This window comes from Oreochromis aureus, linkage group 9, assembly GCF_013358895.1.
Source record: "Oreochromis aureus strain Israel breed Guangdong linkage group 9, ZZ_aureus, whole genome shotgun sequence".
Taxonomy (NCBI): Eukaryota; Metazoa; Chordata; class Actinopteri; order Cichliformes; family Cichlidae; genus Oreochromis; species Oreochromis aureus.
In genome coordinates this window covers 9,640,331-9,666,027 of record NC_052950.1, presented here as the reverse complement: position 1 = coordinate 9,666,027, position 25,697 = coordinate 9,640,331, and the positions used below count along the sequence as shown (strand labels likewise).

The 25,697-nt window shown below is 38.6% G+C and overlaps 1 protein-coding gene and 1 non-coding gene across 6 annotated transcripts; both read left to right on the top strand.

Annotated features, from left to right (window-relative positions):
• Nucleotides 1-9,039: 9,039 nt before the first annotated feature.
• LOC120441975 (kinesin-like protein KIF20A) lies at nt 9,040-24,838 on the top strand. 5 transcript variants are annotated; one of them, XM_039617651.1, is made up of 7 exons: nt 9,115-9,333; nt 9,492-9,587; nt 9,938-10,057; nt 10,140-10,278; nt 10,356-10,540; nt 10,644-10,672; nt 24,315-24,837. In XM_039617651.1, the coding sequence occupies exons 1-7, from the start codon at nt 9,250-9,252 to the stop codon at nt 24,340-24,342; spliced, it is 681 nt and encodes a 226-aa protein (XP_039473585.1). In that variant the 5' UTR covers nt 9,115-9,249; the 3' UTR covers nt 24,343-24,837. The 5 variants fall into 5 exon arrangements, with proteins under 5 accessions (XP_039473582.1, XP_039473585.1, XP_039473583.1 ...); XM_039617648.1 differs by lacking the exon at nt 24,315-24,837 and adding an exon at nt 9,040-9,105 and having other exon boundaries at nt 9,225-9,333; nt 10,356-10,732; XM_039617649.1 differs by having other exon boundaries at nt 10,356-10,672; nt 24,315-24,838.
• Nucleotides 15,464-15,552, top strand: trnat-agu. The gene is given in 2 exon segments: nt 15,464-15,501; nt 15,517-15,552. It is a non-coding gene; the product is annotated as a tRNA-Thr (tRNA).
• Nucleotides 24,839-25,697: the final 859 nt, after the last annotated feature.

Here is a 25,697-nt window from a genome sequence, read left to right as displayed (position 1 = left end):
AATGAAAAAAATAAATGGTATGACTGTTCATTTATCGAACCCTAACCTGTGAGATCAGGCTCACATCTCTGACCATAGAAATGGTGGACTTTTCAGGAAATGTACTTAAAAAATAAAAACAAGAGTAAGATGGGAAAGTCAGAAGGAAATAAGAAACTTTCTCAATTGTGAGAAATTTTGTGAGAATTTTAACTGGATTGTCTGTGGTATAACTGGCCTGTAACAAGAGGAGTCACCAATGCTGCCCATTACAAAGGAAGAGGTTTTAGGACTTCCAAACCGTCTTCACTGTTCCCATCAGGAGGCATCCATTTCTTTGTTACACCCTATGCTTTGAGAAACACACTATTATCACACCACAGTGAGCCAGTTGCATGAACAGCAGCCTAATCAGACTTCTGCAGAGTCTCAAAGTTTTTTGAGTCTGCTTCTCGTGTCCAACAGGAAGAATTCTGTCCATAAACAAAGGATTTTAAAATGTACCATTTTTTTTTCTTTTTACTTTTCTAAAGTAACCTAAAATTATTATTGCCTCAAAGGATTTATACTCTGAGCTATGGGCTTTTTTTTTTAAATGTTGTCCTAAGCGGCCAACGAATTGTTAATGCATGATTAAAGTGAACTGTTAATTTATCGTTTCTGGTTTTACTATAAACAGACTGGGGACGCTTGTGTTTTCTTTCTTCCTCAAATGATCAGATAAGATGCTAAATCTGTGAAACAAGCTAACTTCTAACTCCGTTAAATGTCATAAATTCCGTTTTCATGGATGCCTGGATGTTAAACTCAATTGTTACACCTGGTAGAGCAGAACACTGATGATTTTATTAAAGATGAAAGACTTTAGACAGTTTTTCAACTCTCAGTAATGCCACAGTGATCATTTGATATATGGACCTGCAGCGGCTTAGAGGGAAAAAGAAGGAACACACACACGTAAAGGAAGCACTCAAAACATGTGGTTATCCTAACTGGGCGTTCATAAAGTCAGCAAAGAGGCACAGAAAAGAAGATGAGACACCAGCGAGGGAGGATAAGAAAGACAGACGCAACAACGTTGTCATCCCTTATGTAGCGCTGTATCAGAAAAACTCAGGAGAGTTTTCTCCAAGCACGACATCCCAGTGTACTTCAGACCCAGCAACACACTCAGACAGAAACTGGTTCACCCGAAAGACAAAACTCCAAAACACAGACTTGACAACGTGGTGTATGCTGTACAGTGCAGCGAGGAATGCCCAGACCTCTACATTGGAGAGACCAAACAGCCACTTCACAAGCGTATGGCACAACATAGAAGAGCCACCTCCACAGGACAAGACTCAGCAGTCCATCTGCATCTTAAGGATAAAGGTCACTCTTTCGAGGATGCCAATGTTCACATTTTGGACAGAGAGGACAGATGGTTTGAAAGAGAAGTGAAAGAGGCCATCAATGTCCACTGTGAGCGACCATCTTTGAACAGAGGCGGTGGTTTACGACACCAACTGTCTGCCATCTATAATCCAGTTTTGAGTTCCCTCCCAGACGCCTTAACGCCACTCACATCCTGGGCCATCCGACCTCAGGAATTCACATGACAAGGTGGGGCCAGGTTTCACAATGAGCTCACCCGAAACCCTGGCTGATTAGGTCCCACACTCGCTTTCACACCTTGGCTCAGGCGATTAGAGGATCATCAGGGGTCCTTTTGTCCCTCTGTGGGGGATACTTCCACTGGGTTTAAATCTGGGACTCGGCCATTTGACCTTAGAACTGAAGAAGCTTCTCGGATGAGAGGTGAAACGTCTTCAAGCAACTTAAAGAAGTCCAGACGCTTTTCTTTGCAAACTCCTTTGACTACGATGACCTGGATGACTGAGAACCTTCACAGACACACTCAATGTACTGCTACTGTGAGCATAGAGTGATGAATAAAAAGCAGAAGTAAAATGAGTTCTGTATGTTTCCTTCATAAGAAATGTCTCCAGGTCATCATATATAGCTGTTTCTAAAAATTGTGACATTTTAGAATGAACACAGTTATGAACCTGGAGAAAGCTAAAAAAAAAATGTTCTCAAGAAAAATTAAAATATGACTTCAATTGTTGAAAGTTCATCAATGTGATGTTTTGATACAGGTCGCCAATCATTTGTAACCTGTTGTTACGCATACATATCAAACAGACTGTGAGACATTCCTGCAACAAAGTCTGTGTTTCTCAATAAAGGGTTAAAAATAATGTGCTGTCTTCTCTATCCAACCGCCACGTATCTCCCACCAAACCCTAATTATGCTATAGTATTTGGGTTATTCTTAATCTCTGTTTGTAATTTCGTTTTGTCCCAGACAACTAAACTCCAAAGTGAAGGTGGCTTAATTTTTAAGTTTTTTTTGCGTAAACCTGAGCATAAATAAGACTCCAGGTTTAATGCTACAGACTGCGCTTAGAAACCGGCTGCAGATCTAAACCACAGTGAACACTGGTGGGTTAGACTGCGCTCTCCAACATCATAATCAAATCAAACAAATGAGGAAATCTATGTTTGGAAGAATCCTCAAAGATTAAAACGGTTCCATTTTGTCTTACTTGCTTGTTTGGGGGCTCGTTCCGGTGAAGAGAGGGAATTAATTTTGGTGTAGATGGAGAGATCCAGGGTCCGTGGTAATTGGACGGGCAGACGGTAATCAGTGGTGAAAGTGAGTAGGCATTCCCGGGGCATTTAAAGGTAAGACACTGCCTGTTGAAATATATTTCAAAAGGTGTCACATTGGGCATGTCAAATTAAAAGTCTACTCACTGAAAATTACTGGTGAATGTCTGTTTTTAATTTTGGTGAAGTTTTCATGAAGTTTACCGGTTGAAGTAATGATAAGGAAGTATAAGTGACAGTACTGAGTAATGAGAATAAAGGAATGAAAAGAGAGTTAAGGCAGTTGGACTGCGAAGTGAACTTAGAATGATAGGGAATTTGGTCATTGTGTGGGGTGAAGCCCCGTTGGTCATTTGATCTACGTGTGATGGTCAGTTCGTGGGTTCAAGTCCCTTTATGTCCACAACGGAGATCTGCCTCAATCTTAATCCTGATCCGGTGTAGATTGTTGTTTCAAATTATTATAAATTTTTCTAGGACGACAGCGGCGTCTGTTAAGAAGCGCATTTTCTCCTTGGTAACGCTTGCACCTGGGCAGGACGCTGACCCTTGGCCTACCCTGAAGAGTAGGGATAGTACCGTCGACAGCGGGAGAGAACTTGGGAACCTCTGAAATTGCTAGGAGTTAGAGTCTCCTATTTTTTGCGCTTATTGGGTATGCTGGCAAATTAAGTTAGGTTTAGAGATCTGGACAGGACAGTCTGGGACCGCCCTGGTGAATTGAGCACAAAAGTCTGGGACTGATCGGTTGGAGCCGTTATGTTCTATTATCGAAATTACATAGGAGTTGAAAAGGCCTAAAAAATCTGTGCAGTTGTAATTAAAGACGTCTGTAATATAAAATATGAGATCTATGAGTAGGATCAATCTCTGTGTCAGTAATACACAGCCGGATGTGCACTGATGGTGTGTAAATGCAAATGAGCCGCGGAGACGCGCAGAGAGGGTGGTTTCAATTTCGACAGAATTGAGCTTTTTGCTAAATGCCTGTATATAAGAGCTTATTATGAGAGTGTAAATACAGTTTGAATATATTAGTGTGGATGCATAGTAAATGACTGAATTTTGATAGATGTATATTTCGTGAGCCATAAATGTTGGTGTGTTTTATTTTTCAGTTATGTGTGTGTGGGGAGAAGCTGCGAGACGATGAGAGGTTTCAGTTTTCTTTTTCTTTTTCTTTTGACTTGCTCTTTCTGATCATGGAAGGCATGTCCAAAATACTCGTATGAAAGCGTGTTTTTGTGATTTTAACTGTGTGAAGGCTGTCAGTATGTGATTTGAGTGACTCTGCATGATTTGTCTGAGTGAGTGGAAAATGGAAGTTTGAGAGAGAGAAGGCAGTGTGTGTGAGACGAGTCATGGCGTCTGAAAGAGGTTAGAATATTTAAAAGTGTGTGTGAGAGGAAGGTGTGTGTGACTGATGATGTCAGGGGAGCACCCAGAGAAATAGACAGAGTTAAATTCTAAGAAGATGAAGCGAATGCATGTTTTAAGAAAAAGTAATAAAGTAATAAAATTATATTAATTACAGGTTTTAGAAAAGAGACAGACTGAGAGAAATAAATACATGAACTAACAATTACATTAATGAATTGAAAACGCACGTACACAAACTGTTACATGTGAAATTATGGTTGGAAAGTTTAAGAAAGAAAGCAGTTTACACTCCTTCAATTTCCAGAACCAGTGTGTCCCCTAGGTCTGATAACACCCTTGCCCAGTTGGCTCCTGTAGTAGGCGGGCATGGAAGGCTGGACAGCCCATGACGGGTAAGATCCCACCTCGAAACCCTGGGACAACCTAAGGCAAGGCGCAGTCACGATTGCTCGAACCTAAGTCCCGGAGTGACCTTGGAGTCACTGGAGGAGACGGATTTAACAGGTAAGGCCACTGGGCACAGACAGAAGGGGAAATGTCATTAACAAGGACCAGTGATGAACCAGAGAGAGAAAATACACCCTGTCAAAGGAGTTTGAAACACTGCAAAAGAAACATTTACAAGATCACAAAGATCATAAAGAAACATTTATAAAAACCACACATACAAACAGAAAATGCACTAACCATACAGAGATAAGCTCATGAAGAGTAATGGATAGATAGTGATTAAAACTTGGCTAAGAACACAAACATATGTAATTAAATCAGCCTGGTAATTTCATGAGGGTTAAAATGGTGTGAATGTTGAAGAAAATACACTTAAAATACACTTGGATAAAATAGAGTTGTTGTGGAATAACTCAAACGAAGCTGTATGACAAGGGAGTGAGTTATGGAAAAAAACAAAAAACAAAAGGAGTAATTACTTAGGAGTGCTCTTGCACTGATTTATCAAAGTAAGTGATTAGTATAGAAAGAAAATGAAAATAATTCAATAATGTGATAAGGTTTAAACATGTATTCCTCTTGTTAAGTTGGCTGTTGAGCTGTGGGTTTATGCAAATTAGCTGGAGTGAGTGAGTGACAAAGACACTTCCTGTGTGCGTGTGTGTCGGAGGCTTTCTGTTCAGTTCAAGAGAGATCGGGGGCTGTTGAAGAGTATTGGGAGAAATATATAATGGTAAAGTATCAGGATATTTGATTACGGTGGTCAGGTCTGTTCAGAGGGGCAGATTTGGACAGGAAATTTATAATTTAAGGATGATATGTGGTTGAAATTGGTTTTTATCTTGTGCTGAATGAACACATGGTAAAGTGAGGAAGGGTGACATTGTGCAAACGGTCTTTGATCTTTTGACGAGGTTTTCGGTGTGTTGAATGGGTGAAAATTTAAGATTGTTTCAGATTTTTGAGGCTGTTGTTTTATTTCCAGAGAGGGTGTTTGATTATTTCCAGAGAGGGTGTTTGATTAGACATGGATATGTCTGAGAGGGGCCCCAAAAATTTTTTGTAGTAGTGCACTCAGGAAAAAACCTGTCAGGTGATTTTGTTTGGTACTTTGATGAGCTAATAATCAGCTCTCTTTTTTCATTTTTGTTCTAAGCAGGCCTGGAAGACAGTGAACCGACGGCGCTGACAAAATTACCAAGTACGAAAATCAGGTGGGCTTTACAGAATTATAATTGATTACAATCAGAGACTGATTGGCGGCAAGTCTCTGTCTAAAAATGGATTGTATCGATTCAATCCAGTCAAAAGTATAGAGAACTATTTTCCTAAACAGGAAAACGAAATAAAACGAATGATTGAGCTCATTTTGCTGATGTGGAGCATCTGATGACGCGTCTTGCGGAGGGCTGCAGATCAGCAAAAATATCATGTGAATGCATGGGAGTGAATGTGAGTGGTTGGACCAAGGGGAAATAAATAAAAGGTTGACAAACAGGAGAAGGGAAGACTTAAATCTGGGGATGCTGATGTTCCTTTGGGTGAATTTCTGCTTTGTTGATTTGGGTTAGACCATGTTATTACATTATAGAATGCTAAATGCTAAAAGGGAAACATTGTTTGGTGTAACTTAAGTTACCATTAACTGAGGTAACACATGATTAATAACTGTTCTGTTTAAGTTTGTTTTTGTCATGACACAGACTGGATCATAGAGGGAGAGTATGAAATGTAAAGTACAGGTTTTGTTTTCAGGAAATTCCAAGGATCCAGACTTTGCATGGAGCAACGAGTTGGAGAAGATTTGACATGATGATTAAATTGATTTTGTTCCTTAAACACAGGTTTTCAGGGCTGGAGCAAAACACCGGAGAGGAGAATTGCTGAGCTGTTCTGGGAAATGAAATGACTAACCTTTTTTCCTTTTAATTGGTTAAGCTTGGGTGGAGCATGTTGAGTTTTTTGCCACATGAGATGTGTCAAAAAAGAGAGGGATTTAAGATTTAATTTGTTTAATGTGAAAGGGGTTTTACTAGGATTTTATAATGATTGGGGTTGTTTGATAATCTAGATATAGTAAAACTGAGGATTTGTTAAAAGAAAGGATTAAAATGAACTGAATTAGGTTTAGAAGATAAAATGCGGTGTTCATAAGAAGTTGTATACAAAACTTAAAGGGGAAACTGTGGGAATAAAGGATATGCTTTGGGGAAAATAGTGAAGATTTTATGAGTAGAAAATGTGGGATTTCTGTTTGATTTTTAGGATAAGTTGTAACAGTGACATAATGCTAGAAGGTTGTTATAATGTAGGTTTTAGAAACAGATAGTAAATAGATTTATTTCTAGGGTAGAGGAGAGCTTTTTATGAGGATGTTAAAAGTCTCGCTGACTCAAATGAATAATATTGGAGATTATATATGTAGAAATGATTTTTTCATACACATTGCATTTTGGTGCCTTTAACGGAGTTGTGGCTCAGAGAGTCGTCTCTTGAGGGTCATAAACTTTTGGTTAACGTTATGATTAGCCAATCTACTGTGAGAATGACCTGAGTTTTGAAGGATTGCACACGCTTACAGACATATAGAGTTCATCAACACACAGGACAGTATTGATTTGAGGCCTAGGGCCTGAAATTCCTTTAGCTTTTAACTGAATTTGAGTTGGCCCAATAACAAATGACAGAAAAGAGGAACTGAATAGGAGTTTCGGTGGTAACTAAACTGAGTGACATGTAAAATATTGAGATAACACATGCAGCTCTAACTTAGTCCTCTTATATAAAAAGCAGTTACAGAATACAGAAATACAGAAAACAGAAGCAAAGGGAGAAAGCTTATATATGTTGGTTAAGTCTGATAAAGTTTAAGTTAGAAGGAGTCATTACATTAAAAGCAGCAAAATGAAATAAAATGATAGATTCAAACAGGTTATCACCCAGGAAATGGGAGTTCAAAATACAGTGAGAGTTCAGTTTTTAGCTATGATGAAGTTTATCTAGGAGCAATTAACTAGGTGCTTACACTTAGTGATTAAAGTGGTTGTTTTTTCTTTGATCCTTTAGTAGAGTAAGTGTTTAGGATTTTTCTTGTGAAAGGTGACTTTAGATGAGAGGTAGGCCCTTGCAGCAGTGACAGTTTGGTGTACAGGATGAGGGTGATTAGATAAGGAACAATAGGAAACATATGACAGCAGTGCTGTAAGACTGTTAAAAGCTGTAGATTGAGATGAGTGATGTTTAAGATTAGATAGGAACAAAAGTCAGAAAGTCAAAACATAATTAGGTTTATGCCTTTGAATGAAGAGAACAATTGAGGAAACAGAGTAAGTTAGAGCATAGTAGGGAGAAGGTTCTTATCCATTACAGTTAAGGTGGATCTAGTCTTAGACTAGGATCTATTCTGTGAATTATTAGTTTCGGTTATGCTTTTCGTTGTTTTGGTGACCTCTGGATGTCATCCAGAGGTCAAAAGGGGAAGTGAGAGGAATAGAAATATTTTACTGCTATTATTTGCTGCTATTTTTATAATCATCATTAACATTTCATGTTAATAGTGATGTTGCATTCAGATGCATTCAGATGTTCAAATATATTGGTATTATATTAGTCTTTATTACAGGTCCAAAGAAGAACCATTTTAAAGGGTTGAGTTGAATCTATAATTTAAAAGTTATTAATGCTTTTATGATCTCTGTGTAGAGGGCAGAGACAGGAAAATACTCTCTGTGCCAAAATGAGACAGGAAACGAAACGCGTCTGCAGAGCATGTTTTGCAGAAGTGAAACCGAAAGCAGAGCGAGTGCAAGCCAAAGAGCCAAAGAGTTAGTATGCATTTATCTTTGATTTAAGCTTTTAGTAGAGGCTTTTGATCAAAACATTAATTCAGTAGAGTACACCTATAGGGATCACTGATAGGGGAAAGTTCAAGTTGCTTAAGTTAAGGTCAACTAAGGTTCAGAAAAGCAGATGCAGTACAGACAGACAAATAGTGAGAGGTCATGACACGTACGCAGTACACAGCATGCATGCGCCCTTGCACGTGTACGCACACACACATACACACCATGGTAAATCTATTTTGGTAGGGCAGAAATGCAGAAGTGTGCCGAAGTACTTAGAGGAAGTGCACCAGACGAGCGACAGCGAAGAGGGGAAGTACCGACCCGAAGACAATGTTCTTTAGAGCAATGTTAAAGGTTCATGGAACAGTTTGTGGTTTGGATTGACGTAAGCTGTACTATTGTCTATTTTTGTAAAAGAGGGGGGCTTTGTTATTGTACCCATATAAAACCTTGTCTCATGATTGTAAGTTCAGTTCGACGCTGAAATCTGCACAGCGGTCGAACTCACACATGTGTTTATTAAAATACTGTCTAATTGCACACGCCTGGATCTGTGGTTATTTATGGATTCTTCTCTCAACATTGAACCCTAACACTTGTTAATTTTTTCAATATGTCACCTTTTTGTACAGTGACACATTCATCAAATGAGAATCTGAAACACAGGGCACTCCAAGCTGGTTGGACATATTGATGACTTGCTTGAACTCACATCTGCTTCCAATTAGCGGTGATTAGAAGCTTTCCCTTGATTCTCAGCGGAGGAAAACCAGCAGGTCTACCTGCTCTTGTTAAGGTGCAAAGAGTTATTTCAAGCCTACAATAGTCAGTGGCTGTTAAATCAGCTTTAGTGCTGATATCTTACACTCAATCTCATGTATGAATTTAACAAATAACTATTACTTCTTTTTGTAGTTGTTGTTGTTTTTAAGTTAGTGAAATGACTCAGGAAAACAGTGTTTGTATGCAGTCTGTTGACATGGACTTGACTTGTCTTCCTCCTGGCAACACGTCCCTGCAACAGGTAATGTTTATTTTTGTTTGTTTGTGTTTTTATTGCATTACCATTGCTGCCAATTCTTCGCTTACTTGAGGAGTCTGTCCCAGTAACTGAATGGAGGGACTGGAAGAAACAGTTTAAACTCAGCTCCTCTGCTTTGATTTGTCTTTTTCTGTTGTTAGACTGATGCGCCCGGTGCAGCTGAACAGCAGACAATGAGCGTTTATCTCAGAGTGAGGCCTTTCTCTAAAGAGGAGCTCTCTAACAATGAGGATCAGGTAGACTCGAACATACTGGGATGACCAATAAGGAAAAACCAGTGTGTATCCTCTCTGCTTTCTTCTGCAAGTGTTGTAGCTCATCTGCACATTTCCATCAATATAAGGGACTGGAACATTTTGTATTAAAACACAAGAGTTCTCCCTACCCGGATTAGATGATCTTGTAGCCTAATACTATTTAAGAGCAGTTGTCTTGCATTCAAAATAAAACTAATGGAAAGAGCACCTGATTTAAGACGTAGTTGCCACTTTTGCACCAACTGGCCCATGCCAGTTCTGACTTTCACCTGTTATGAGATGGTTTGATTTACAAAGACTGTTAAACACTTTGTTTTCCCATCTCTCAGGCTTGTGTTGTGATTGAAAACAGCCAGACGGTGACACTGAATGCACCAAAAGGTTCTGCCACCATGAAGAGCAGTGAGAAAGGAATTGGCATGTCACTCCACAAATTTTCTTTTTCACAGGTCAGTAACATTTGAAATGACCCATTTTCTCCCCCCTTTTATGTCAATAATTATCAACTTTTTATCTTCTGTTGTCTTTTAGATTTTTGGGCCTGACACAACACAGGCTGAGCTGTTTGAGAACACAGTCAAAAACCAAATGAATGATTTCTTGGATGGAAAGAATGCACTGATATTCAGCTATGGTGTAACCAATGCTGGGAAAACCTTCACAATCCAAGGTACGGACAGAAGCACAATATCCTTGTGAAGTTCAAGTCGTGCAAAGTTCTTCTGGTAATGTTTTGAAGTGCTGCAGGAACTCCAAAAGAGCCAGGAATACTGCCTCGAGTGCTGGAAAGCACTTTTCAGTACATTGGAGAACATCAGTATCAGGGAATGGACCTGAAGCCCTACCTCAGGAATGGTGTGCAGTCTCTGGATTTTGACCAAGTAAAGCAGGAAAGAAGCACTAAAGCTGCCATTTTTGCTTCAATTAAAGAAGTAAGGACTCAGTTCTGTCAAATGTATTCCAGAAAAGAGAAGATGGGAATAAAGCACCTGACTGTAGTGCTGTTTACATTCATATGTCTCTCCTCTGGTCTAGGAGTGTGATCCTCTCAGATATCTACAGAGGTGTTCAGAGACCCATTTTCAGCAATAATCCCTCCTGTGTTCAGTGGTACATTGTCTTATCTAATGCAAGTTTAACACATTAAAAGCCTAACTTATCACTCAAACAGCTTTTTAAGACATTTGAGCACAAACTCAAACTATTGTGGGGATTAAAGAAACAATGAATGTGTCTGGATCATCCCAGTTTCTGTTTTTAACCTCGTTAAACCAAGTTTACATTTTCCTCTAAAGGGGCTGCAACACCCAGCTGCACAAAACCTTCACTTTTCCAACAGTTTCACTCTTTGAATATTTTTCATTTCTTACAATCAGAATTCTCCAATAGATTTGTAGAAGAAAATTATTTTTCTTTCATGCATCACCAACTGAACCTTTTATGTAAATGTTTCAAGTTGCAGCCTAACCTCATTTAATTTTGCTTAGCAAAGTACTTTTCAACTCTAATAATCAGTAAGAGTATATTTCTTATCATCTATTGGTCATCTGACCTGATAAACTTCAATTAACATTATAACACAGGAGTGATTGTCTCTAAAATGGGCTCCTGCACGCTTGCAGACATTTTTCCATCACAACTTATGGATGATGAATGATTTGATTAAAGCTGTGAAAACATTACTGATAACCTTCATGTGATGTTACATTAAAGCCAATTTTTGATTAAAATCAGGGACTTTTCTAACTGACCTCCAACCTTTGAGCAGCAGTGTGTACTGTATGTTTGTATGTAACTGTATCTGACCTGGATTTTATCACCAGTTTCAAATAAGAATTTTCTTTAAAGTCTGTCTTTAAACTGTGTCACCACCTTAGGCTTTCATTTGAATTTAGTCAAAAATCTCTATACAGTTCTCCTTTACACTGTGTACAATAAAACGTAAAAAAGAATGAGTAATAAAAAGATCTGTAGACAGAGCAGTAGATTAAGTAGACGGATAGAAACAGCTGTTCAGCCATTTTCTAAGAAACCAACACAATTTAAAGGATTGTGGTTTTAAAAGTTGAATTTTCATGTATTTCATATGTTGCTTATTTTTATTTAATTATTTAATTTAGTTATTTTTATTTATTCTACTAGTCCTTTTCAGAAAGGAGCTGTAAAATAGAAAAAAAAGATTTTTATGTTATTTTTATGACATACAAAACAAATTGATGTATATAATACTATTAAACATAATATACACAATATGTCTGAAAAACATTATGCTGTATATTAAAGTTTGTATTTTCTCCAGAATGTTTGTTCATCTTTTAAGTTCATTTCAACAAATTTGTTTTACATTTATTTTTATTAAGTTGGGTTTTTTTTTAATTGGAGATTTATAATACATAATTCCACTCTTTAAGTGATTAGAAGAATATGAACGTTTAATATTCAGAGGTTTTCTGACTCTAAATTTTCTTTTGTCATTACTCATCTTTTTCTAATTTACATTTTATACATTTTCAGCCATTTTCCAACTTCTGTGTGAATATCAGCTTTCAAAAGTTCTGCACTTTTGTTTTCAGGTTAAAAATTCTGTATTTTCCAGCTCATTCAACATTTTTAGCTTAAATTCAGCAATTAATTCATTTCAGTGCATACATTCAGATTCAAGCATTCACACTGCAGTTTCTTCAGAAAATGCACTTTCTAGTTGTCTTTGTGATGCTGAATACTTTATTACTCTTATGACCTACAGTTGTTTGGAAATGTGAAGTTTGTTTTAACTTAAAGACTTTGTCTTCTAGGATACAGGCTCCGGGTGGAGCTGGGAGTTAAACAAGCTTAACATTTAACAGCTCACTAATGTTTATACACAGGGTTACAGGTTCGGAGTGGAGCTGCTCCAAGAGGGGAACCCTGGAGAAGAATGTGCAACATTCTTGTGCATGTCTCATTGTGTGCAGTTGACACATGGTGAGAGCCGTGTGGCAAAAGAGGAGTGTCAATTACTAACTTGCAGGTGTCATGAGGTGCCATGCGAAGGAGTGACTGAGGAGATCGTCCACAAGATGGAAGCTTGAAGGGAGCGTGCCAAGCTCCATCCGACGGCGCAGGAGGAAGTTCAGCGATGGAATTGTGGTTCTGTGAACGGCACAAATGCCAAGTGACTGGGACTAACAGCACTTTCCCCAAAAATGAAGCCAGTAGCTTACTATCCTAAAAGATTAGATCCAGTTGCTTGTGCTTTGCCTCCGTGTGTGAGGTCAGTATGCAGCGGCTCAAGCTGTACAATGTTCCAGGGAAATAGTTTTATTTCACCCTTTGACACTGTTAGTTCCACACGAGGTAGATGTTTTACTGCTGCAGACTAAGATGACATTTCTATCACCTGCAAGACACTTGTCTTTAATGTCACTGCTCCTCTCACAACCACACATAACCATAAAGCGGTGCACAACTCTAAATCCGTCAACCTTTTTGCCCTTTTGCATGTAAAGCTGCAGAGAAACAAAATGTGACAATATACACTGATAGCCAATATGCAATAAGCAGTATTATTGCCCAGTAGAATTGCCGTTTTAAATGTGCAGCACATACCCGAGGGAAAGATCCAGTCACATTAGGGAATGCCTTTGCAGATAAGATAAGAGGCAAAAGAGGCAGCTTTGGGAGCACACACTGCAAAACTCTAAATCTTACCAAGTGTATTTCTTTTATTTCTAGTCAAAATGATCTCATTACACTTAAAACGAGACACAATCAGCTTAAAACTAGAAAAAAGTAGACTATTTTCACTTGTTCCATTGGCAGATTTGTTCACTTATTTCAAGCTAAAATATCTTGTATTAAGTGAAAAAGCCTGAATTAAGTGTTTGACAAACACCAGGTGTGCAAGTGATGAAATTCAGCAAGCAGTAGACTGTGCATTTGATTCCTCATACCAAGCAGAAACTGCTCAAAATGGGATTCAAACCTACACCTCTAGAGGAGATTGCAACCTGAACACAGCACCTTAGACCACTCAGCCATCCTGAAACAGATTGAATGGAACTGATTTTCTGATAAAACCAGAATCCAGTTTAAAATCCTTCCTTCACATAAAAAGTCTTGAATGAACCTTTGGTCTAACTGTTCTTCACACCTGACTGGTAACAAGATGGCGCGGTGTGTGTGGTTGCTCATCTGTCACTCCCAAGTTTGTTTCTGTTTCTATTATTTCTGACCTGTGTCATTCACCAAACAAAGTCTCTGCTGAGGTATAATCGCCAGACATGATGATCACCTTTTATTGAAAAGGTCGGCACCACCAGGGCTCTTATCACAGCTCCTGACTCTGACCCCTCTGTCTCTGTCCCTTGCACTGCTGATTTTACTCAGTTTGAGCTTGTGATTCTCTCCATTTCAGAGGATGCGGGTGTCATATTAACCCATGAGGTTCCCCCAGGATCCTTTCCTCCACGATTTTTAAAAGAAAGTTCTCCTAGTATAGGGCAGTCTGTCCTTGACATTATTAACAGCAGTCTGTCCTCTGGTGTGGTTCCTGCAATTTTCAAACATGCAGTAGTGCAGCCACTGCTTAGGAAACCTGGCCTTGATCACACAGTTTTAGCTAATTATAGACTGATTTCCAAGCTGCATTTTCTTTCCAAGTGTTAGAGAAAATTGTTTTGTGTCAACTGAAATATTTTATAGATGTAATGGCATCCTTGAGGTTTTTCAATCGGGATTTAAAACCCTTTATAGCACAGAATCTGCATTCTTAAAGGTCTTTATTCTGGTAACCACGTTGTTCTGATCTTGCTTGATCTGACTGCACCCTTTGACACAGTAGACGACAAAATTCTAATATCTTGATTAAATGATCTTGTGGGTATTGGTGGCACTGCACTTAATTGGTTTAGTCTTATTTGGCAAACAGAACTTTCTCTGTCAGCTTCTCGGTTCCTGCTTCTCTGTCATGTGGCGTCCCACAGGGGTCAAGTTTAGGGCTCTTTTACTGTATATATTGCCTTAGGGTTTCATCCTTAAAAGGCATGGGATCTCTTTTCATTGTTCCACTGATGACTGTCAAATTTATTTGCAGCTAAAGCAGAAGGATGGCATCTCCATAAAACCTCTCTTGACATGTCTAAATGACATTAAAGCTTGGTTGGCTTTAAACTTCTTAAATTCTAATGATAAGTAAACAGAGGTGTTGGCGTTTGGAACTAGTGGTCCTTGTGAGTCCTCCTCTGTTGATTTGAGACCCTGGATGTTTATGTTAAACCTGGTATTACTGACCTTGGTTTTAAGTTGGACAGTGATTTTAAATTGGGCAGCCAAGTTAGAGCCTGTGGTGAAGTCCAGTTTTTATCATTTAAGGTGACTGACAAGAGTGAAATATTTTCTTTTTCTGCAGCACTTTGAAGGGTTTTACTTTTATTTCCTCAGTTAGTTATTATTACTCTCTTGCTCTCTAAACGAAACTGAAATACATGAACTCACAATAGAACGTAAGTGAAACTAAACTAAATTAAAAACAACGAAGAAAATGAAAATGCAAAACTAGAGTAACTCTGCAGTTACCCCACCCACCTGTCGTAGAAGCTGACTAGTGTGAGTGGGCATCAAGAGGCAATGGAGGAGGCTGACTGTAGATGAGCAGCCTGAAGTTTAGAGTGTCGTGGAGAGTTAGCAAAACAAAACACCGTCCCACTTTTAACCCCTGACTTTGACAGACGTCGTCTCTTTTGATGCGACAACCTCTGGTGATTAAATAAAGAAACAAGATTACCTTTCATGTGTTTCTGTTTAGGCTCAAATTGGTTTGATGTTTGGAGGTTTTCTCAGTGTTCATCAGTCACTCATCTGTGTGGCATGTATGTGGCACTGTGGCTTAGTTGGTTAAAGTGCCTGTCTAGTAAATGTAAATCTAGAAAACAGGAGATCCTGGGTTCAACTCCCAGCAGTGCCTAAAAGATTTAAGTTTTGTCTGTTCTCAGTCATCCAGGGCCTGTTAGTCTCACGGAACTTGGAAAGATGAGTTCCTGGGTTCATTTAAGGGACACATCCCACTGGTGTATAAATACCTGGGACTCTCTTTGCTTACCTCACTCCTAACTTGCGGCCCGTATATAGACCTGAAGAAATATAATGAAATTTGGCCGTTGAAGTTACTTTTGTTGTTAGGGGTATTTGTTTGTTGTTAAGTGCAATGTAAAAATAAGTTCTTTAAAAAGCACAAAATGATTTAATATGAAGGCAATATGAGCAGAGAGCACAAACCTGTTGAGTGATTGGCTGTTAGTTCAGTGAGAGTTATTTGTAAAGAAAACACTTTTCACTAGCAGTCAAAACTAATGTGCACACTTATGTCTGCATTTTTGTTTTATTAAATATGAACAAAAGAACTGAAAGTATAGAGCCACGTGATGTGGATCGGCGCGAGGACATCACATTAATGACTGGGTAACAGACGTCTCCGAAAACGTCGGAGCACTTTTGCAAATATGCGATGTCTTGATAAACCAAATAGATATTTGAAGTTTATACGGCTACTTTCTCGCCTGAAAATATGTTAAAAGTTTATTTTGTGACGCAGAAACATAAATAAAAGTAACATTGTTGGAAACTGTTGCACTGAAATGTGAGATTTTAAAAGGAGAATGTGGCTGTTTCCTGTGACTTGTTGGTTTTTGGGATGATCCTCAGTTTGAGTTTCTTATGTTCAAATCCCAGATGAGCCCATTTGTTGTTTAAGACTTTGCCGCCTCCCTGTTCATTACTGTAATTTGTTACTATCAGGATGTCCTAAAACTCCATGGAAAGCATTTAGCTTCAATCAATCAATCAATCAATCAATCAATCAATCAATCTTTATTTATAAAGCACTTTTCACTTTTCAAAAAAACCTGTAGCACAAAGTGCTTTACATGGTTAAAAGCAGCCCACCCCACCCCACCCATTCTCACCTCCACCCTCCCACTCATTCCAGTGGGAGGGTGGGAGACCAGAGAGCAGGGCATTACAATAATCAATGCGACTGGTAATAAAAGCATGGATCAGCATCTCCGTGTTGGCCCGCAGAGAATAGGGCGGACTCTGGCTATATTTTTAGATGATAAAATCCAATTTTGGTTACGTGTTTAATATGTGGGATAAAACCAAGCTCAGAGTCAAGAATAACACCCAGGTTTTTCACTTGTAGTGAAGGGCATAGTGAAAATGCCCGTAATTTAGACAAGAGTTTTCTCTCTGAGCCTCAGGACCGATGATTGAAACCTCAGTTTTGTCCTGGTTAAGCTGTAAAAGTTTTCTGCCATCCAAGATTTTATATCTAGAATACAGTTAAAAGGGCATCCATTGGTCTGGTGTCATCAGGAGACACGGAGATATACAGCTGAGTATCATCAGCGTAACTGTGGAAGTTCACTCCATGCCTCCTGATGACGCCGCCAAGAGGGAGCATATACAAATTAAAAAGTACAGGGCCTAAAACCGACCCTTGAGGCACACCACATGTCATTTTATGGATCTTAGAGGAGCATGTATCCATACACACCATAAAAGTTCTTCAGAGACAAACTGGCAGGAAACAGAAAGACAGAGCATTTTTCTCTTATATTGACTTTTCTCCACTGGATTCATGTTAAATCTAGAATTGAATATAAAATACTATATTTATATTACTATTTTTACTTTTAGCTTCTACTTTTTACATCACACTGTGCACAATCTCTATGGAATCAATCCTAGAATAAAAAACAGAATCAAACACAGAAATGGATGACTTTCTGAGCTTTCAAAACAATCTTTCATACACTCATCTTCATTTTTTTACTCTGATGTGTGACTTTGGAAAAATGACACAATTAACTGTTTGGCTTGTTGGTGTAGTTTCAATGGGAGAACTGTCCCTGTCTCCCTTGAAGGGAGTCGACCCTTGGAAGAACTCGCCTCACGGGTGGAGAGTGAGCAACAAAACCGGTGATACTTCGAGGCTGTTTCCAGCTCTGTCTCAGAGCAGAAACAGGTTTTTGCTGTCCCAAGAAGCCAGGATGGCAACATCACTGCCACTCTGCACGATCCCAGCACTGCTCCAGAGAAACCTAAAGGAACGGCCCAGGTGGTGTTCACGGAGAGACAGTTAAATATTCTTGTCCATCAGTTTCATTTGAAACATTACCATGAGCCAACAGAGATTAAATAGTTGGAAGAGATGACAGGACTGACCTACAAACAGGTGTCTGTGAAGGTTCTCAGTCATCCAGGTCATCGTAGTCAAAGGAGTTTGCAAAGAAAAGCGTCTGGACTTCTTTAAGTTGCTTGAAGACGTTTCACCTCTCATCCGAGAAGCTTCTTCAGTTCTAAGGTCAAATGGCCGAGAGTCCCAGATTTAAACCCAGTGGAAGTATCCCCCCACAGAGGGACAAAAGGACCCCCTGATGATCCTCTAATCGCCTGAGCCAAGGTGTGAAAGCGGGTGTGGGACCTAATCAGCCAGGGTTTCGGGTGAGCTCATTGTGAAACCTGGCCCCACCTTGTCATGTGAATTCCTGAGGTCGGATGGCCCAGGATGTGAGTGGGCGTTAAGGCGTCTGGGGAGGGAACTCAAAACTGGATTATAGATGGCAGACAGTTGGTGTCGTAAACCACCGCCTCTGTTCAAAGATGGTCGCTCACAGTGGACATTGATGGCCTCTTTCACTTCTCTTTCAAACCATCTGTCCTCTCTGTCCAAAATGTGAACATTGGCATCCTCGAAAGAGTGACCTTTATCCTTAAGATGCAGATGGACTGCTGAGTCTTGTCCTGTGGAGGTGGCTCTTCTATGTTGTGCCATACGCTTGTGAAGTGGCTGTTTGGTCTCTCCAATGTAGAGGTCTGGGCATTCCTCGCTGCACTGTACAGCATACACCACGTTGTCAAGTCTGTTTTGGAGTTTTGTCTTCGGGTGAACCAGTTTCTGTCTGAGTGTGTTGCTGGGTCTGAAGTACACTGGGATGTCGTGCTTGGAGAAAACTCTCCTGAGTTTTTCTGATACAGCGGCTACATAAGGGATGACAACGTTGTTGCGTCTGTCTTTCTTATCCTCCCTCGCTGGTGTCTCATCTTCTTTTCTGTGCCTCTTTGCTGACTTTATGAATGCCCAGTTAGGATAACCACATGTTTTGAGTGCTTCCTTTACGTGTGTGTGTTCCTTCTTTTTCCTCTAAGCCGCTGCAGGTCCATATATCAAATGATCACTGTGGCATTACTGAGAGTTGAAAAACTGTCTAAAGTCTTTCATCTTTAATAAAATCATCAGTGTTCTGCTCTACCAGGTGTAACAATTGAGTTTAACATCCAGGCATCCATGAAAACGGAATTTATGACATTTAACGGAGTTAGAAGTTAGCTTGTTTCACAGATTTAGCATCTTATCTGATCATTTGAGGAAGAAAGAAAACACAAGCGTCCCCAGTCTGTTTATAGTAAAACCAGAAACGATAAATTAACAGTTCACTTTAATCATGCATTAACAATTCGTTACGCTTAGGACAACATTTAAAAAACAAAAAGCCCATAGCTCAGAGTATAAATCCCTTTGAGGCAATAATAATTTTAGGTTACTTTAGAAAAGTAAAAAGAAAAAAAATGGTACATTTTAAAATCCTTTGTTTATGGACAGAATTCTTCCTGTTGGACACGAGAAGCAGACTCCAAAAAAACTTTGAGACTCTGCAGAAGTCTGATTAGGCTGCTGTTCATGCAACTGGCTCACTGTGGTGTGATAATAGTGTGTTTCTCAAAGCATAGGGTGTAACAAAGAAATGGATGCCTCCTGATGGGAACAGTGAAGACGGTTTGGAAGTCCTAAAACCTCTTCCTTTGTAATGGGCAGCATTGGTGACTCCTCTTGTTACAGGCCAGTTATACCACAGACAATCCAGTTAAAATTCTCACAAAATTTCTCACAATTGAGAAAGTTTCTTATTTCCTTCTGACTTTCCCATCTTACTCTTGTTTTTATTTTTAAGTACATTTCCTGAAAAGTCCACCATTTCAATGGTCAGAGATGTGAGCCTGATCTCACAGGTTAGGGTTCGTAAATGAACAGTCATACCATTTATTTTTTTCATTCACAACATACTAGATATTATTCTTTGGTTCATAAGGTGGACCAGCTCTACCAAGTTATCTATCACTGTACTATGCAATTAACAGCATTAACCCTTCAATGCCTGTAACAAAAAACTGAACGTCCTTCACATGATCCAAAGTGGGGCCTTCAAACAGTCCAGCACCTGGAACTGTTTGTGTACTTAATAATATATTGCTGAGCTTCTCTAAGTCACAGTAGCTTGTGTTAGGATGTGTACACAAAGACATAAATGTTCAATGATAAAACACACAGTAGAATACAATTGTAAGAAGTCATCAGTTGATGCAGTTTAAGGACACTTGTTCTTATGTGCAGTCTCACCTGGAGCTCACGTTTCTAGTTCATGCCATCATGACCAAAGATTCTTCAATTAATAGTTTAAAGATGTCCATGAATGCACTGCTAACTGCTCTTCAACCTTATAAAAATCAACATGCATTTTGAATAAGAAACACTTTTACAAAACCAAAAGCTTCACTGTGCTTAGTGATTTATCTGTCTAAAAAACAGGTTCACTTTGTAACCGGGAGAGCGGCTCGGTGGCGCTGAATTATATTTCCAATAGAAACACAATTTCATATATTGTAGTAACAACAGACTGCCACTAGATGGCACCCTAGGCCTACTTTACCATGCTGTTCCAGTAAAAAGTGACAGAGCCTAGAAAGAGTGACAGTGACACTTTTTATGAACTCTCGTTTCCACTATACTCATTATATACTATATTCATTCACATACATTATTCTCTTGCATACATATATTATTTGTGAGATTAAATGCGTACTGAATGCATATAAATGAGAGCAAAATGTAGGAATGCATAAATGAAAATGCATGTATGTTAGAGTGAAAATTTGTAAATATGTACATTAAAATACATGTATAAGAGAGCACAATATTGCAATGTGTGTGTTAAATATGTGTAAACATGAGAATAAAAATATCTAAATATAGAAATTTAAATAAAACTATATGAGAGTGAAAGTATATGTATGTGAAAGAAAAATATATGTATGTGAGGGTGAAAGAATGAATTTTGGCTTGTACGGCCCCTCATAACCGACTGTCTGTTACAGATAGATAAAAACAAAGCTCTGACGTGACCTCGGGTCAGCCAGCCTGACGGTCAGAGAAACAGAAACGTGCTGGATTGTGGATCTCTGAGCTGCACATCAAAGATGCACCTATGCACAGATCAAATCTCAAAAGTGCAATGTACCTCATATAGCTACATGTTGATGCGAAGCACCGCCAGAGCAAACGTTTCCACTTCATTTGCAGAGGTGTTTTTATTTTGGATTGTGTATTTATTGTTTGCAGTGTATATATATTAGTTTGCAGCTCTTTGCACATATTAATAAAAGGTTCAACTAACTGGTCAAATAAAGTCTGTGCGGTTTAGTTGTTGCACTCATATTAAACCAAATGATGGTGTGGCGGCCTGTTCTAGTGTGAACTAAGAGAGGGTTTGAATGTAGAGAGAGAGAGAGGGGGAGGAGACCTAAATGTAACCCCTGCAGCTCGACTGAGGAGGTGAGTTACATTAGTGCTTCCTCTTTATTAGAAAGCGGTTTGAGTGAATTAGAAGTCTGTTGGGTTGTTTTTTTTTTTTTGGGGGGGGGGAAGATATCTACTCATTAGTCATGCTAGGCATCCATCTGAACTCTATCAAAATAAAGGTGTATTTTAACTCATTTCAATTTTTTCTAATATCAGGGATATAGGACTATACAAAGTAGCTGGTGACATCTAAAACGGCAGCACACTTAATGTGTCTTTCTTCACCTCATCACTTTTTTGTGTGTGTGTGTTTTTTTTCCACTGATGCCTTTCAAACAAAACTAGCCATGATATTTTCCCCTCTGACAATTAATATCAGTTAACCGCCCCTTTCAGATTTGTTCACCAAAAGAAAAGGGAAAAAAACGTCATTAACGCTGTACATTACTTGTCAGACCGGTTTCATTTTCATACTTTGTAAATATCTATGTTGTATGGAGCTTGAACTAAAATGTAAATATGTTTACTGTATTTGTAATAATTATAATCCATTCGCTGTACAGCATAGATGTGTCATGCAGATATCCTAATTCTGTGTATGGTAATCTTGCACCATTGAACTGTTAGTGAATGAGAACAATAAAAGTGCAAAACGTGCATTAGCAGATGAAGTGCTGCCTGCTTATTTCCTGCTTTATGTGAGCTTCTGCTGTAGTTTATTATGTGCTTTTAATCCCAAGAAACCACCCTTACTGTGGCGCACGATAACATCTGATGTTTGGTGTCATCTTCCTGTGATCTCCTGTGAACAGGTGGATTCATTCACTTCAAGTTTATGTATGTAGCACCAAATCACAGCAGTCGCTGAGCACTGTAAAGACTCTAGAATAATTATGGAGGAACAACATTTAAAGGACTGACACAGACAAAGAATTAATCATACAATGAAGCAATGCCATTTTTAAATGTTTATTTATAAACAGGATAAAACTATTCAAGTATTGAGTGACAAATAAAACAGCAACCTCTGATCTGCTAATTGGGAAACAGAGGATGTCAGTGTATTTTTTAGTGCTAGTTGTCCAAATTGAGTGAGATGACTTTACATTTGAATAGATTTGATTACAAGTTATATTTGGCTTTAATTGAATGCAGTTCAATTTGATTTAAATCAAGCCAATTCACAACAACATTTTTCTCAATATGCTAAAATTCCTCCGAGACTAGATAAGATTATTCTAAAACTGGTAAAAATACAATTCTCTTCATGCACAGAAATCCCACCCAGTCCCACAACCCAGGATGAATATTCCTTGTGTGTTCTTGAGCTGGACAGAAATTCCTCTTGCTGAGCGGGCTCCACGCCAGCCTCGTGCCAGGCAGACGAGGAACCTCCTGTCCCAGTCTCGTCCGTCCACTGGGCCCATCACATCCCAGCCCAGTTTGCATTCTGCATTGAGTCCGTCGCTCGATACCACCGCTGCCCCTCACGCCATCACCTGTAAGTTAAAACAAATAGGAGCCAGAACCATCATCCCGAAGCTGCCCTGGCTTATAGCCATGGCGACCCTCTCCTAACACGGCTGCACCCAGTGAACAACAGTGAGATACTACTCACAAATGCAGGCAGTGGAATACATCTGCCCTGATGTCAATCACACGCGTTGTATCCTACTGTCGCCGTTCCTGCTGACGAGTCTCCAGATGAGGCGTCGCACCCCCACGATCACACAGCGGCTCCCTCTTTTCCACCTGGCCTTCATGCGTTCCTCTTCCAATCTAGGGCCTCTCTCCTTCCAGTGCTCAGCTTGCTTCCTTTTAATACGACCTTTAAACAGCTGAAAGGACACCACTGGACACACACATGCCTCAACAGGTGATCACTATCAGCTCATTTGTCCCATGCCCAGCCAATCCACAGTGGATTAAAACAATGTAAAAATAAAAGACTAAAAACATGTGATACAAACAGAGTAAAACTATGCAAATAAAAACAACGCTCACAAATAAACACTAAACTCAGAATAAAACCAAAAAAAATGGTGAACACACATTGCTAATGTGTGAAATTTAAATACATCACCAACTGAACCTTTTATATAAACGTTTCAAGTTGCAGCCTAACCTCATTTAATTTTGCTTAGCAAAGTACTTTTCAACTCTAATAATCAGTAAGAGTATATTTCTTATCATCTATTGGTCATCTGACCTGATAAACTTCAATTAACATTATAACACAGGAGTGATTGTCTCTAAAATGGGCTCCTGCACGCTTGCAGACATTTTTCCATCACAACTTATGGATGATGAATGATTTGATTAAAGCTGTGAAAACATTACTGATAACCTTCATGTGATGTTACATTAAAGCCAATTTTTGATTAAAATCAGGGACTTTTCTAACTGACCTCCAACCTTTGAGCAGCAGTGTGTACTGTATGTTTGTATGTAACTGTATCTGACCTGGATTTTATCACCAGTTTCAAATAAGAATTTTCTTTAAAGTCTGTCTTTAAATACAAATGAAGTTCAACTTTAGCAAGGCTGATGGTAAACTGGCCCTAACAAGTCCACTTTATTGCGTGCTCATTGACATTCTCCTATCAGAGCTGTTTAACAAGCCCACTTGATACATGCTGATTAATCTATCACGCGCGTATCAGTGGCTCATGGTTGCTTAAAGCCTATGTCTGAACTTGAGCACAGAGGCAGAGCATCATTCAAACCTTGAATCCCATCATTCAAGGATGACAAACTCCACTTTCTCTGCATCAAGACAGCTCATAACTTTTTAACAGTCTCTCCTGATGGTCTCATATCATCTGCTCTAATCAATAACCATACACTATCATTACAATGTAGAGCACAGCTCAAAGGTCTGAGGTGAATTAGAAATGTCTTGTTTTCTGAATAATAATAATAATAATAATAATAATAATAATAATACATTTTATTATTATTATTAGATTAGACTCAAATTTGGTTTCAGATTGAATCACAGCAATTAATCAAAAGAGTAAATAATCATATAAATGCTTAATATTAACACTGATCACAAATCATGAATGATTTTTAATAGAATATCTACAGAGGTGTTCAGAGACCCATTTTCAGCAATAATCCCTCCTGTGTTCAGTGGTACATTGTCTTATCTAATGCAAGTTTAACACATTAAAAGCCTAACTTATCACTCAAAACAGCTTTTTAAGACATTTGAGCACAAACTCAAACTATTGTGGGGATTAAAGAAACAATAAATGTGTCTGGATCATCCCAGTTTCTGTTTTTAACCTCGTTAAACCAAGTTTACATTTTCCTCTAAAGGGGCTGCAACACCCAGCTGCACAAAACCTTCACTTTTCCAACAGTTTCACTCTTTGAATAGTTTTCATTTCTTACAATCAGAATTCTCCAATAGATTTGTAGAAGAAAATTATTTTTCTTTCATGCATCACCAACTGAACCTTTTATGTAAACGTTTCAAGTTGCAGCCTAACCTCATTTAATTTTGCTTAGCAAAGTACTTTTCAACTCTAATAATTAGTAAGAGTATATTTCTTATCATCTATTGGTCATCTGACCTGATAAACTTCAATTAACATTATAACACAGGAGTGATTGTCTCTAAAATGGGCTCCTGCACGCTTGCAGACATTTTTCCATCACAACTTATGGATGATGAATGATTTGATTAAAGCTGTGAAAACATTACTGATAACCTTCATGTGATGTTACATTAAAGCCAATTTTTGATTAAAATCAGGGACTTTTCTAACTGACCTCCGACCTTTGAGCAGCAGTGTGTACTGTATGTTTGTATGTAACTGTATCTGACCTGGATTTTATCACCAGTTTCAAATAAGAATTTTCTTTAAAGTCTGTCTTTAAATACAAATGAAGTTCAACTTTAGCAAGGCTGGTGGTAAACTGGCCCTAACAAGTCCACTTTATTGCGTGCTCATTGACTTTCTCCTATCAGAGCTGTTTAACAAGCCCACTTGATACATGCTGATTAATCTATCACACGTATCAGTGGCTCATGGTTGCTTAAAGCCTATGTCTGAACTTGAGCACAGAGGCAGAGCATCGTTCAATCCTTGAATCCCATCATTCAAGGATGACAAACTCCACTTTCTCTGCATCAAGACAGCTCATAACTTTTTAACAGTCTCTCCTGATGGTCTCATATCATCTGCTCTAATCAATAACCATACACTATCATTACAATGTAGAGCACAGCTCAAAGGTCTGAGGTGAATTAGAAATGTCTTGTTTTCTGAATAATAATAATAATAATAATATTAATAATAATGATAATAATAATAATAATAATAATACTAATAATACATTTGTATAATAATACATTTTATTATTATTATTAGATTAGACTCAAATTTGGTTTCAGATTGAATCACAGCAATTAATCAAAAGCTTAAATAATCATATAAATGCTTAATATTAACACTGATCACAAA

Bases quoted from the DNA above. Each gene is read 5' to 3' on its own strand.
- LOC120441975 (XM_039617649.1), top strand. From the start codon at position 9,250: ATGACTCAGGAAAACAGTGTTTGTATGCAGTCTGTTGACATGGACTTG. The intron at 9,588-9,937 runs GTAGACTCGAAC...CCCATCTCTCAG, and splicing joins TCTCTAACAATGAGGATCAG to GCTTGTGTTGTGATTGAAAA. The intron at 10,279-10,355 runs GTACGGACAGAA...GAAGTGCTGCAG, and splicing joins GAAAACCTTCACAATCCAAG to GAACTCCAAAAGAGCCAGGA.